We start from the raw sequence: 13,696 nt of genomic DNA on the forward strand, positions 1-13,696 counted from the left end.
CAACCTTTTAACAATCCATATAGGAAATAATGAATGTTTATTTTATTTGTTTTATAAATTTTTAAGTTTTAATACAGATTTTTAAATTAGGTTTTTACAATGGGTTCTTTTGTAAAAAAAATTTTTAAGAATTTAAAGATTATCTGTAAAGATTATCTGTCACATCTGTCAATGCAAATTGTAATTTTCAATCCATAAACCTATACATTCATCTGTAATTCAAAGTTGGGTCATGGGAGCAGTAGACTAACCAGAGGTGCCTAGACCTCCATCTCCAAAGAAACTTCCTCTGCCAGGAAAACATCAAGGCACCCTGAGGTCAATTGAGCTTTAGTCTTTCCAATACGTTATTGGTCTTCTTCAGGGCAGGGCCTCTTTTGGTGAGAGGTGCCCGGAATACCTTCCCATGATGTCCAAGATGCACCCAAAATTTACATCCAAATTACCTTAACTGGCCTCTCTCAATGTTCTCAATGTGGTTCTACTCTAAGCTCCCCTTGGCGCGTAACAGTGGACGCTGCACCATCAAGCCTGTCAATCTCACAGACTTAAAACCTAATTTAGCCAATCACAATCGAGAAATCGAACACAGTTTTTAAAAAGTGTTGGGGGCTTCATAGTATTGATATTATGAAAGGCGCCTCACAGGGAATTTTGCATTTGGCCCACGAGCTAGACTTTGGACATGCCTGATTTTGGTGGAGTTTTTCTCTCCACTGTAAATGGTAAATACTTATATAACGCTTATTTAGAACTTATATAGTGCTTACTACCTCCCTCGAAGGCCCAAAGCGCTTTACAGTCACAGAACCATTCACCCATTCATACACTAATGGTGGCTCCGCTGCCGAACACTGGCGGCAACCTTCCACCAGAGGCAAGGTAGGGTTCAGTGTCTTGCCCAAGGACACTTTGACGGGAATCGAACCTGCAAGGTTCTGATCAGAGGTCGACCGCCCTACCACTGCACCACGGCCACCCCCACTGTCACCTTTTGTTTGCTCGGTGCGGGAAATACACAAAAATACATTAGATCTATAATCTGTTTGTTCCCCTACGTAGACTTTTAACATACAATTAAAATAATTTGGTTTTAATAAAAGGACTGTACTATGTTGGAATACATCAACTGTAACCAACACTCATTCAGTTTTACTCATTTCTTTTGCTTTTGCATCTTGAGGTGTCCATGGCTGTAAAATAATGCTTTAAAGATAAAATGATTTAACAAAATCATGATAGAATTCCTATGATTTGGAAAAATGCACACCCTGGCTATCTGAAGATACATAACCCCTTATTGTAATAGTAAAACCCGTTCAACGCAAAAGGCCTTCAGCTTTCATCTGTTTGCTCGGTTGTTGGACAGGACAAGTTAGAAAAAAAACAGAATTCCCATGATTTTGATTATTGTTATTAAGTTCCATCCTCAGGATAACAAAAGGCATAAAGGTTAAAGAATGAAATTTTGTTTTGTTCAGTTTCCATTTGTGCTTACTGATTTGAAGCTGCAGTTGCCATGTTTATGTGTGAGAAACAGAACACAGTGTTGGGTTTTGCTCTTTATTGGGTCCCGCTGCAGTCTGAACAGGTAAGAGGGTCACAGCGGGACAGGCTGTGCACCAGCGGGTGGCTGCAGAAGAACTTCCGCCTTCTGAACATCTGAGCACAGTTCATGGGTGGTGGGCTTTAACTTGTTCAGTGGATACAAAAACAACAGTACGCACGACAAATATGCTACAGCTGAGTCCGACATGATGAGGGATAACAGAGACTTTTCACAAATGTTCGTCTGTTCTGGTCGTTTGCATTAAAAAAAATTAGACTTTTAGCGTCTGTCAGTTGATTCCAATCTGTTTAGTGTCATCAACCAGCATGGAAAAATGTCTGCTGCCTCCCAGGTCTGTTGTAGTCCTGGTGAGGCCAGTGCCAGACCCGGTTAGAGGAAGCAGCTGAGTCACGCCTCCAGTCTGGATCACTGAGATCTCGTTGTTCGCCAGGCTGTTGGTGATGGCTGCTGCGTACCGGCTCCAGAGACCCCGCTCCATGCTCACAGGTCCAGGTGCCAGGTCCTTCTGGAACAGCTCCCTGAACTTCAAAGGGTCTCCCCCCAGCAGGGCCACCGGGTTTTCCACAGACAGTCGCCGGCCTCTCCTGGCTGGAGCATTGTTCCACATATGAGTTCCCATGTGAACCTGGAAGGACAGTTTGAAATGAATAAAGGGCTTCGCTGGTCTCAGAGCTGCAGCAACTTCTCCAACTTTCACGAGGCATTTGAAACTCACAAGACAGCAATCTTTACTTTACATGCTCTAATTTCTTAACTCTAAATATTGTTTTATTTACGCATAAAATTCTGGTTTATGTGCAATTACTGGGATTGTACTTGTAACTACTCAGATAACTTCATAAGATCAATGCTGGAGTCTCAGCTGACCTGTTGAAGAAGGAGAAGCTGTAATCTGCTTTTGGATTAAACTGTCTTCTGTAAATGACATGTGGTCGAGACAGGGGCCCACCCTGAAAGCTTAGACTGCACAAAATTAACCACTTCTAGAATGAAATAAGCAGGTTTGAGGCATCTAAGACCTGAAGCTCTGAAGGACTTTGAACTGTTGTTCCTGGAAAAGAACAGAAGCTCCAAACCTTCATGCAGGACAGCAGGTTTTCTGCTGGTATGAATTTAAGAGTAAAGTTTCTTCATTCAGCAGCACCTTACTCTGTTTGGTAAGAAGGCCAGCTTTTTGTTTCCAAGGTTGAGTTTTAATCTAACCTCTTAAGATCCAAGCTAATATTTGAGCTAACCCCTGTGCACATGATGTCCATACATGTGGATGCCAGGTCTTAAGTGGCTAAAGCCCTCTGTAATTATTTTCTTTGAACCCTCCCAGATAAGTTCCCCATCATAAAACAGTATGCCCTCCTCCCACCTTCAGGTTGCCTTTGGTGGTGAAGGCTCTCGCGCAGACGGAGCAGACGAACGGTTTCTCCCCGGTATGCGTGCGCTCGTGGATCTGCAGGGCGCTGGCCGAGGAGAAGTTCTTCCCACAGACGCTGCAGTTATGCTGCTTCCCTGATCGGCGTGGGGGCACAGAGGCAAGCACGGAGGTCGCGGGTGGTGGGCCGCTGGCTGCAGGGTAGGCAGCAGTGATGTGGATGCTGAAGGGAGGCTGTTGCCTTCCCATCATGCCGTTCAGCTCAGTTGTTAGGGAGCGGGATGTGAAGCCGGCAGGGCTTTGGCCTGCAGCAGAAGCAGAAAGGGCAGGTTACCTGCAGGTTATAAGAGCCAGCGTCACCAGGAGGAGAGCCTCTCCTCAGCCTCACCTTTGTCCTGGGTCAGCTGGAAGGCCACACAGTATGGAGCCCCCTCCCTCACGCTGGGGTCTCCTCTGGGACCCCGAGCAGCTGCTGACACATACGCTGGAGACTCGGGCCGCTCTGTCTTCACAGAGAGCTCCTGGGGGTCTAGCTCATCCTCTGCTACCATGAAGCCCTGTGAATCGCTCTGAAAGGAAGAGGCTGACCCTGGGGGTGAGGGGTCAGGAAGGTGTGGGCTGATCTCGCTGCTATTCTCCACCTTTTCTTCTGAGTAAGCTGCAGCGGTGTTCATCAGGCTGTTGTCTTTGAGCCCCCCTGTGAGCTTCATGTCCTCATCTATCCGTTCTTCCTTTTCATCGTCATTCTCCATCAAGTTGTCATCTGTGAGCTTGCTGCAGCTCAGTCCGCCCCCCTCATGAGACCCGTCCCCTGTGGTGGGGTCAGGAATGTGACCCACCACGTGCACACGGATGTGCTGCTGAAGAACCACGGCGTTGGTGAACTTCTGCTGGCAGATGGGGCACGAGTGCTGCACCTGCGCCGGAGTGCTTTCTCTGTGAACGTCGACGTGGGTCTTCAGGTTCCCCCTGGTGGTGAAGGCCCGGCCACACACTCGGCACCTGAAGGGCCTCTCGCCGGTGTGGGTGCGGTAATGCATTCTGAGGGCGCTCTGGCAGCTGAGCACGCATTGGCACAGCGTGCACTGGTTGGGCTCTGCAATCTTCTTGTCAATGTTCTCCACCAGCTGCTGCAGCTTTGAGGTCTCCGAGGTCTGCATGCAGTCTGGAGGATCTACTGCTGGGAAGGTCGTGGGAGGGGAGCAGGAGGCAGAGGAAGCTGAGGGGATAGGCTCGGGGGTGGCGAGAGTTCGGGTTGTCTCTGTGAAGGGGCTGGCCCCTGCTGTGGAGCTGCACATGTGGGGCAGGTGTAGCTCCTCTGCTTTCAATGTTTGGGAGGCTCCTGTCTCACGCTGAGACTCTGAAACAGGAGAGAAAGGAGCCTCAGTGCCTCTATGGTTAGGACACACAGTCACACATTCACCAGGTGCTGCCTTGTAAGGAGACTTAACAGGTGGGGTTGCACTTACAAAGTCACTAGAGCCCCCAGTGCTGGCAGCAGGGGAGGACAGAGAAAGACCCAGACCGGCAGGAAGAGGCGCAACAACCGGCTTGCTGTCCAGCCATGAAGAGGCAGGCTTTTCTGGGGGAATGGACATTCCGTAGGGAATCCCAGAACTGGTTGGCACATTGTCTAAATATTCAGGGACAGGGAAAGGGTTCATCTGCACATGCGGGTACTTGTCCTTATGCCTCTGAAAGTGCACTTTCAGGTTGCCCTTAGTGGAGAAGCGGTTGCCGCAGATGTTGCATTTGAAGGGCCGCTCGCCCGTGTGGGAGCGCAGGTGGATCTGCAGGGCGCTGTCACTGCCAAAGACTTTGGCACAGAACCTACATTTATGCTTGAAGAAGGGCTCTTCTGGCTTCGCGTCCACCAGCAGCTTCCCTTTCCTGAGCTTCATCAAGGAAGCCAGAGGGTCCAGGGCGCTGGCTGTGGCTGCCATGCAGGACAAGGGGTTGGGAAAAGTGGCACTTCGGGGGCTCTGAGGTAGAAATGGCAGGTTGGAAGATGAGCTGGGGAGTCCGCTCTGGGTCAGGGATGGGGGACTGCAGGAGGCTGGCGTTTGGGAGCTGCTTCTGCTGGGAGAGGCAGGCTGAGGCAACACTGACGGGGCTGAACTCTCAGAAGTGCCGCTTTCTGTAAACGAAGACTGTTCACACAGAGTCTGTGGAGGGAGAACCTGCGACAAAGACACAGCTGCCTGGCCATTGATGGAGGAGGGCATGGTTCCGGACAGAGGCAGGATGGGGGGAGGAATGATGGCCAGTGAGGGAAAGGGGCTCGGCGCTACAGGCAGAGACCTGGACGCGGGGCTCAGAGCTGCTTGCGTTGGTTGCCGATTCATGACGGCAACCTGGCTGCAGATGTGCTGGATGAGCTGCAGCTGCTGCACCTGCTGCTGCTGCAGGGCCAACAGCTGCTGCAGGATCAGCGGGAGGGGAGCCGACGCTGGTTTCCCCCCCAGACCGCTGCTACCGAAGCCCTGGGAAAACTGAGCCACAGCCACTCGGGTGCTCTGGAGGATCTCCAAGGTCACATTGGTGCCGGGCATGCTGTAGTCACTAGAACTTTGTGGGGAGGGGGCTGATTCTGGGGGCAAGGGGCTGGAAGATGAGGTGTAGCTGTCCTGTGGGCAGGGATCGAGCTCCATCACTTCTTCCCACTCCTTTCCTGCCTCAGAATTATCCAGACTGTCGTTTTCGTTCAGCATTGTCTCCCCTAGCTCGAACCCGGTGGACTCCACCACAGAAGAGTCACTGGTCGCCACGCTGGGAACTGGGGAGGGCCTCAGGGGGGTTTCCACAGGAACTGCACTGTCCTTGAGGAGGAAAATGTGGGGATGGTCTTTGCAGAAGTTCTGGTGCTGGCTCAGATCGGTCCAAGTGGTGAAGTGAGAGCAGCATGTGGGACAAAAGTGCGTCTCATGATCAGAGCCGTCCGCCGCGCCTGCAGAGATATCCATATGACCAAACACAAGAGATGTGGCTGACTCTGTGAGCAGATGCCCCGCCCCAGCCAAACATAAAACTGCACTTTCAGAAAATAAAAAAAATGGATTTCCTTTTTTTTTTTTTAATTCAAACTGACCCTTTTCAGTCATATAACAACAGTCTGAAGAAACCTAATTAAGACTTAAATCAGTGATTTTCATTGAAAAACAAACAATTTCCTGCCGTTTCTGTTCATTGTTTTATATTCAAATATAGAGATTTAAAAAATAAAGTTTAAAAAAAAAGAGCAAAGGGAAGAATTTTCTCATCCATAATTCAGGAGCAGCCCTTAGCAGTCTCCAAACCTCCCCACACCAAGAAAAAAAAAACAATCAATAAAGCTCAGTGACATTATTTGACATCTCAGATGCGCGTTGGAACAAATGATGAAAGTGCAGGCAGAGAATCGATCTTCTGTGCGTTTATGTAATACGGATCGTCTCCACCTTTTAGCATCAACCGCGCTGGGGTTGTCTGAAGGGGAGGATTCCTCTGGAAAACCCCGATCCGTCCTTTTTTCTGCCATCATGAAGCGACGTTAAATACTTATTATTTTGCGTCCGTTGGTAACAGCTGAGGAGTCATCTAGAGTTCAGACCTCCTGATGTGCTGCAGTCTAACTGCTTCCTTTCTTTCTGCTGTTTTTTTTTTTTTAAGAAAATGCTGAAACTTTAAAATCTCACCAATTTCTGTTCAAATTGACTTCATGCACTTTATAAATGCCTTTTTTCTACGAAGCACATAAGCCAGCTCTTCTACCACTATATTTCAGAATGGAGAAAGCCTCTCAGAGAACACGTGGAAAGTCTTCAAAAATAAAACCAAGTCCAGTCAACTACTTTTACTTTTTGACCTACTTAAATGGAATCGGCCTGCAGAACTTTTTAAAAAACGCAGTGACCTACAGGTATCAAACTTATAAAGACTTGTCTTTAGATAATTTTAAACACAGCAAACATTCACTTTCTTTTGCAGATCTATTTCCCCGTTATTGACCAAAATTTTATATATTTCTGGTAAAAAAAAATGGAGCAAATCATTGCATCACAGTGAAGCTGAGTGTCTTTATCAAGATTAAAAAACTTGAGGAGAAATTAGACAAATGTACCTGCGAGATTTTACTAAATGCTCTATGAAAAGACTTTCTGACACTTTTTTTAGCTGCATTTTTGCAGATTTTGTTGCATCAGCGTAAAATCTGTGGCTGGAAGTTGCAGGTTTGTTCTCATAAAAGCAATAAGGGAAGGGAAAACAATGCTCCGGACCTTTCCTCTTTTACTCCAGGAAAAACAAAGAAGCCATACGATATGATTTACAGGCTTCCAAACAAAACAAGTTTATCTAAACCCTCATCCTCGTTCACTGAACTCTGACAGGACACACACAGGTTTACATCCGTCCCCTCTGAGGTTAAGCGGAGAATAGAAAGACCTGCAACCGGACTGCAGGCGACCTTCTGTCCTCAGAGGTCAGACTAACTGTGTTTTGATCCGGACAGCAGCACTTTTTCTCCTAGGGTGAGTGTCATGGAGATTAAGTCAGTGTGCCCCTCAATGCGCCCCACTGAAAAAAAAGGTTTCCACACAGCAAAAAGGAAAAAAACGTAATCCTTTAAAGAGAACATGAGATAAAAAGTTTTTAAAAAGTTTCCTGGTATAATAAATTAAATTCCATTTGATTTTTTATATTATTCTAGAAGGAAAATTGAAGTTAAACTGCACATTTTGAAGGAAGACTATTGAAATTGGGCTACTTTGAATAATTTGGAAACTGTTCACTCAACGTTATTGTGTGGGTGGGTAGGTGGGGATGGGGGGCATTATCCAAAAAAGTGAAAAACACAGATCATGTTTTTTTAATTAGATAAATATATAAAATAAATTAAAGACCTTGATTTCTTAAAACTTTAACACTGTTTCGGAAAGATTTCCAGTCTGTTTTTAAGCTTTTTGGGCAAAATGACACAAAAATAAATAAATAAACGATAAATTGAGGTTTATTCTGCATCTTTTTATGTTTGTGCGGCAGCCATGCCCTTCTTAAACCTGATTACAAAATATAAGCTTTTAATTCAATGGCCTATGATTATTATGAAAACTTATTATGAAAACTATTTAGAATATGCTTCTATTAAAATCCTATTTTATAAATGGAAAAAGTGTAATTAAAACTTAAACCTGAAAGAAACTATAAACTTTTCAAACTTCCCTGTCACGTACCATGCGCGCGGCGGACGCCGCTTCCCGGCGAGTCCTCGTCGGACCGGAGCGGCTGTGGGTTGGCCTGCTTGCGGCGGGACATGATGATCCGTGTGCGGGACTCGCTGCTCCCTCCGCCGGCGCATCTACGAGCTGTGAATGGGCCTTCAGGCGCGCGAGCTCGGTGAAATAAGGGCTCGGTGGCTGTTGTTGACTCTCGTGTGCAGATTGCGCATGTCAGACTAATTATGATGGAGGGGGGCATAAAAACCCTCGCAGCTCAGCTGCCCCTTTGATCGGTGATTGGCTGAAGAAATTAAAGGAGGGATGCTGCTTAATAATAATTAGTCCGCGCACAGATCCGAGCAGGCCAGTGGACTTCAGTTCCGGAAAACCCCGGAGCGCCGCGCGCGTGTCGAGGCGGTCACGCTTTTGGCTCCGGGGCCCCGGGGCCCATCTCTAAGGCTGGTTCTCCTCTAGGCTCTGGGTTGAGCTCGTGAAGGATTGTGCATGCAGTCTCCAAATCCGCCAGTAAAGCCTACCTGCGCGTAAAGAAGTCTGCACGCGGATCAGCGCTCAGCCCGCATCTCCTCGCGCTGCATCCGCCTCCGGCCAGTCAATGCACGCGCTCTGACCAACTATAGGCTGCTTTCAGGATGAAGTTCGAGACCCTTTTTTCACAACCTATGCGGGGCGTAAGACACTGCAGAGACTCTCCGTGCTGGAGAAAAGCTCCGCGGTGATGGAGGAGGAGGAGGCAGAGCGGAGTCTCTGCTGATTTTGGAGTTTGTTTAAAGACAGAATCAAACACATGTTTAACTCTTGCTGAGATGATACAGGCGCTCCACCACAACACTTTAGTGTACTCCTCTGTGCCTTATTTTATGGTTTGTTAAAAATTGCAGCTTTGAAAGGACAGTAAATAACATAGCACAACAACATGGTACTGATTGATATCTGCTGCTCCCCTGCTATGGAGAGATAAGGATTCCCCCCACCACCACCACCACACGCACACACACACACACACACACACACACACACACACTAGGGGCAATTTAGAGCATGTCTTTTGACTTTTGTAGGAAACCAGGAAAAAACCCACAAATGCAAACTCAACACAGAAAATATCTAGGTTCAAACAAGGGCTTTCTTCCTGTGAGGCAAGAGTGCTAACGACTACACCACTGTGCAGCCACCCAATCACACCCATCGAAATAAAACCTTATAATTGTTTCATTTTTTCTTAGTAGCTAAACAAGTGTTTCCCAGTGTCTTCATCAATCCACGAAAGTTTTACTCAGTCCAGAAAATTACAAAAAAGAAGCAGGGTTTAAAACTTCAAACAGATCTGGAAGCATCACAAGTCAGGAGTTTTGTCCGTGAAGATGCAGAGGGGAGGTACCGCTCCTTACATTGAACAAAGCCTAACCAAATAAAAAGTGCTTCAGAAAAATGCAGGAATAATTTGAAAAGGGCCCAGAATTTGAGCTTCACCTGATCTCTGCTCTAAATGTGGATGGTTTTTAAATGTAAAGCTGATGAACACATTCACCAACTGCTGCAAACAGAACTTTTTCAGTGGTCTCACCTCATTCTCTAAGGAATGCATACAGTGCTGGTTTTGACCATTTTCATGCCCTGACTGTGTTCATGTCCTGGCAGTTTAAATAGCGTCTGCCTGCAGACAAAAAAAGCACATTATCTTGGTTTATTAAGAAAACTATACACATGTACGGAAACGTGAAGATGGTGAGATGATGTTCCGAGACTCCTTTCAACTCTTCCGCCACTAAATTTTGGACGACACAAATTCCGAGTGTTTCCAGAATTTGTCTCCTGTGGGTGGAAGTGTTGCATCAATTTTTTTAGCTCTCCACTCTTAACCCTTTGCCATAATAGGTATAGGAAAGGCACAAACTAATGTTGTGGTAACCCAGAAACACATACAGAGGTTTTTTTTGTTGCAAATGTTCATAAATCTCTGTGTGGGTGGATGCAGCGGGCTCGCTGCACCCTCCTGATAACACGATCGATAACGGCTGTTTGGATTTTAATTATGACATGACAGCAGCCGTCCCTGAAACAATGAAATATGACCCCAGGACACAGCGAGGCATCACATGACCCCTGATGAAGAACAGACATGAAAGACACGAGCTTTAATGTGTTCGCTCCCAGACCATCTCTGCTCCATGAGACTCAGAGCATCCAAAACGTGTCCTATACTTATCTTTGATGCCATGGGAAGACATTGGAAGATGAAACACACTCTTTTACCTCACATTTCAATCTAAAATATGTCAACAAAGATGTGGTCGTATGCAAGAAAACAAACTGTGAATGAAAAAAAGCAATGAAACCAAAAACATCTGTACTGATTTGAAGGGCATCCTCACAGTTAAAGCATAAACCTATTTACAAGACATTCATATTAGAAATCCAATTTCAGAAGACTTTTTAAAAAGTTTCAGTAAAATGTAACATTACTTATCAGGAAGTACAATTTAGTTGAAACTAGACTGAAACCTTTTTGAAAAACACATTACAAAACCTATTAGTCTGTTTGGAGCATGAATTGAGCTGGATCCCTAAGAACAAATCTGAAGAAAACGTTGGTTCAAATATCTGCTTTGGATGTTTGGCAGTCCAAAACATTCCTTCAGATGGCCCATGCTTCCCACTTTTCATCAAGCGTGCTTCACTGGTGAGGCTTGGTCTGACTCTGAAACAGGTGAGATGGCTGAAAAGGTTTAAATCGCACCTGATCACAGGTCGGGTGATAGTGGACTGGCTGAACCTGCAGCCAACTGTTGGGATGTTTTTGGTTGGAGAGCAAGAGGATGTTAGAACAAAATGAACCAAAGCTGGATTACAATTGAAACAAAAATAAATCTTCATTCAAGTTTTTCTACATAACGGGCGACCGTGGTGCAGCGGTAGGGCAGTCGATCTGTGATTGGAAGATTGCAGGTTCAACTTCCGCCTTCTGTATGTCAAAGTGTCTTTGGGCTAGACACTGAACCCCACCTCGCCTCGGTTGCTCAGTCTTCGGCAACAGAGCCGCCATCAGTGTGTTCATGGGTGAATGGGACTGTGACTATAAACATTTTGGGGCTTCGAGGAAGGTAGAAAAGTGTAATACAAATACATGCCATTTTATAATAACTAGGGTAAAACTGGGACTTCGATGAAGAAAAGAACATTTAAAAATCTATCTTTAAAGTCACAGTCCAGTCATCTTTTGATCTATTTTAAAATCATTCCCAGTGGGCTTTTAATAATGACTAAGCCAAAAAAATCATTGTTGTTTTTTTGACATAGCGTCTACAGAATGGCAGTAGTTCGTCAGATATCCGTCTCAAATTTGTGGGCAGGTCTGTTAGCGTGGAGTAAGCCTTCCTTGTCTTCACATAATCCCTTTGTTTAAATTCTGTCCCACTATACAGCCCCTTACACACCCTCAACCTAAAATTACCAGTGCAATAAAATGGCGAGCAATATTGGAGCTATTCAGCTGTACAGTTTTGAACCAGACACCAGCTGATTCACATCGATTTTATTAAGTAAATACAAAAACTAAATATTTAAAACTTAATTTTCTTTATATATGTCATCTGTCTTGATAAATAAGCCACAAGAACATGTTAAACCATAATTTTCATTGGAGTGGGTCTTTAATGGAAATTTTAAACATTAATTTGATGGACTAAAGTTATATTTTCCAAGGTAATCCTCTTATTATCCTGAAAGAAATTATAGTAATTATGTTTTGGAGAAGAAAACGGACAGTGGGAAATCCATGGCTAAACACGATTTCTACGATCCTTGGCTGAGACTGTCAGAACTGATGTGGAAGCTCTCTCACAACATCCAACAGCTTCACTCAGGAGCTGCTGGAGCTGAATGGAAAGCAGGTTCTTCATTCCAAAGCACAAAGCAGACGGGGAACAGAGCAGCGAAGAAATCAGGACTGAACAAAGGGGGATCAAACACGGAGCAGAGTGACGGACAGCAGTGCGACAGGCCTGTTAGCTTCTGTGGACTGAGGCTTGAGAGGCCAGAGCGCTTTAATTCACACTCAGCTCAGCACCCCCACCACCATACCTACTGCTTTTATCTAACTCTGTGTTTCAGTATTGATTTTTGCCTTTATCTTCCAGGCTGGATAAGAGGACAGAAAGCCATGGGAGCGAGAGTGAAAGGAAAACTTTCCTTCAGATTGCAGCCATTCTCCCTCTTATTGCCTCCTGTCCTTCATGGTTTCACATGATGTCCTGGGTGTCAGGAGCACCTTCATGCTGGAAATGGAGAAGCTGATGATTCAAGGGGGCTGGGATTGAAATTGGTCAAGGAAAAAAGAAAGGAAAAAAAATCGAATACACCAGTCAAACTGAGCAACAATCCACCAGCGGTTTCCGCATTTACTGAAGAACAGCCCGAGCAGGGACACTTGATGTTTGAAGGTTTTGATGATTCCATGGAGGAAACAGAAAGTCCGATGCTGCTACCGTTTGACAGAAATTATGCAAGATTATGTGTTTTGGTTTGTGGACAAAGACCATCATGACAATCACCAAACTGCAGACTGAAGAACAGAAACCTGCCATGCAACAGCCTTTTTTACTGTGCAGAATCTCCAATGCCACAGACAAGAAGAGGTTTGACTACTGATCTGTATAACAGTTTGACTCTTTTAGAAGCAAATGCAGGTTTATCTGTACATTCAGGGTGTATTCAGACTAGAAAGGTCTGTTGGTTCGGACTGAGTCCGCATTATTTGGTCCGGATTGAGTCCTGAACCTTGCGTTTGGTCTGTTTTCAGACTGCCTTTCAACCGAACATTTCTGTCCAGAAAATGTCTGTAAGATCTGCCTGTTGCAGGTGATACAAACAACTCTGCTTAAAGCAGATATTAAACCCATTTCCTTCTGAAGGTCACGTACCATTCATGATGTGTGAGTATGTTTGCAGTGTACAGCGTCTGTCAACAGCAGCCTCTGACATTAATGTCAGAATCACAAGCCCACAGAGTGAGTGAATCAGTCCGAGTTCTTCTCATCCTGGTTTCACTCTCTCTCGTCTGGAGGAAGAAGTTCTGTAAACACATCTGGACTCTCTGCTCCGGGTCTTTTCCCAACAGACCGCAGGATTCCGGGCGGAAACTGGGATTTAATCTGCTCAACGTGTTCCATTTAATTCTTGAGACAGCAGACACTTGAGTTTCTGAAGTTCCCTTCCGTGTTTCTGAAACACTGAAGCTAAATGAGGGTCAGCTGTTGAATGGGTCAAACATGTCTGGGTCAGAAGAACTCACAGAACTTGATAGTGACAGAAAGAAAACTCCTTAGGTGGCAGCTGGGACTCCAGGAAGAAGACAACACCTTCTAAGATGAAGGAGGCCTCTGAATATCAGACGTTTCTTCATCTTCAAATCTCATTGTTGCTACTGTGAAGGCTACATAGATGGAGGATCACCTCCTTTAAGCTTTAAGGCTGACCCGTGTGGGTAATATGGGATTTAGGTTGTGTGTCTTGCAGTTACCTTAAGGCTGATGTGGACACCTTAAG

At 45.6% G+C, this 13,696-nt stretch overlaps 1 protein-coding gene across 1 annotated transcript; it reads right to left on the reverse strand.

Moving 5' to 3' along the window:
- Window positions 1–1,549: 1,549 nt before the first annotated feature.
- LOC101164169 (sal-like protein 3) lies at window positions 1,550–8,819 on the reverse strand. The gene is made up of 4 exons (XM_004074303.4): window positions 8,147–8,819; window positions 3,325–5,883; window positions 2,931–3,241; window positions 1,550–2,195 (listed from the first exon to the last, which is right to left on the reverse strand). Exons 1-4 carry the CDS (start codon window positions 8,388–8,390, stop codon window positions 1,839–1,841), a joined length of 3,471 nt encoding a protein of 1,156 aa, XP_004074351.2. The 5' UTR covers window positions 8,391–8,819; the 3' UTR covers window positions 1,550–1,838.
- Between the last annotated feature and the right edge of the window lie 4,877 nt (window positions 8,820–13,696).

The sequence above is a fragment of the Oryzias latipes genome, chromosome 11 (assembly GCF_002234675.1).
Source record: "Oryzias latipes chromosome 11, ASM223467v1".
NCBI classification, from domain to species: Eukaryota; Metazoa; Chordata; class Actinopteri; order Beloniformes; family Adrianichthyidae; genus Oryzias; species Oryzias latipes.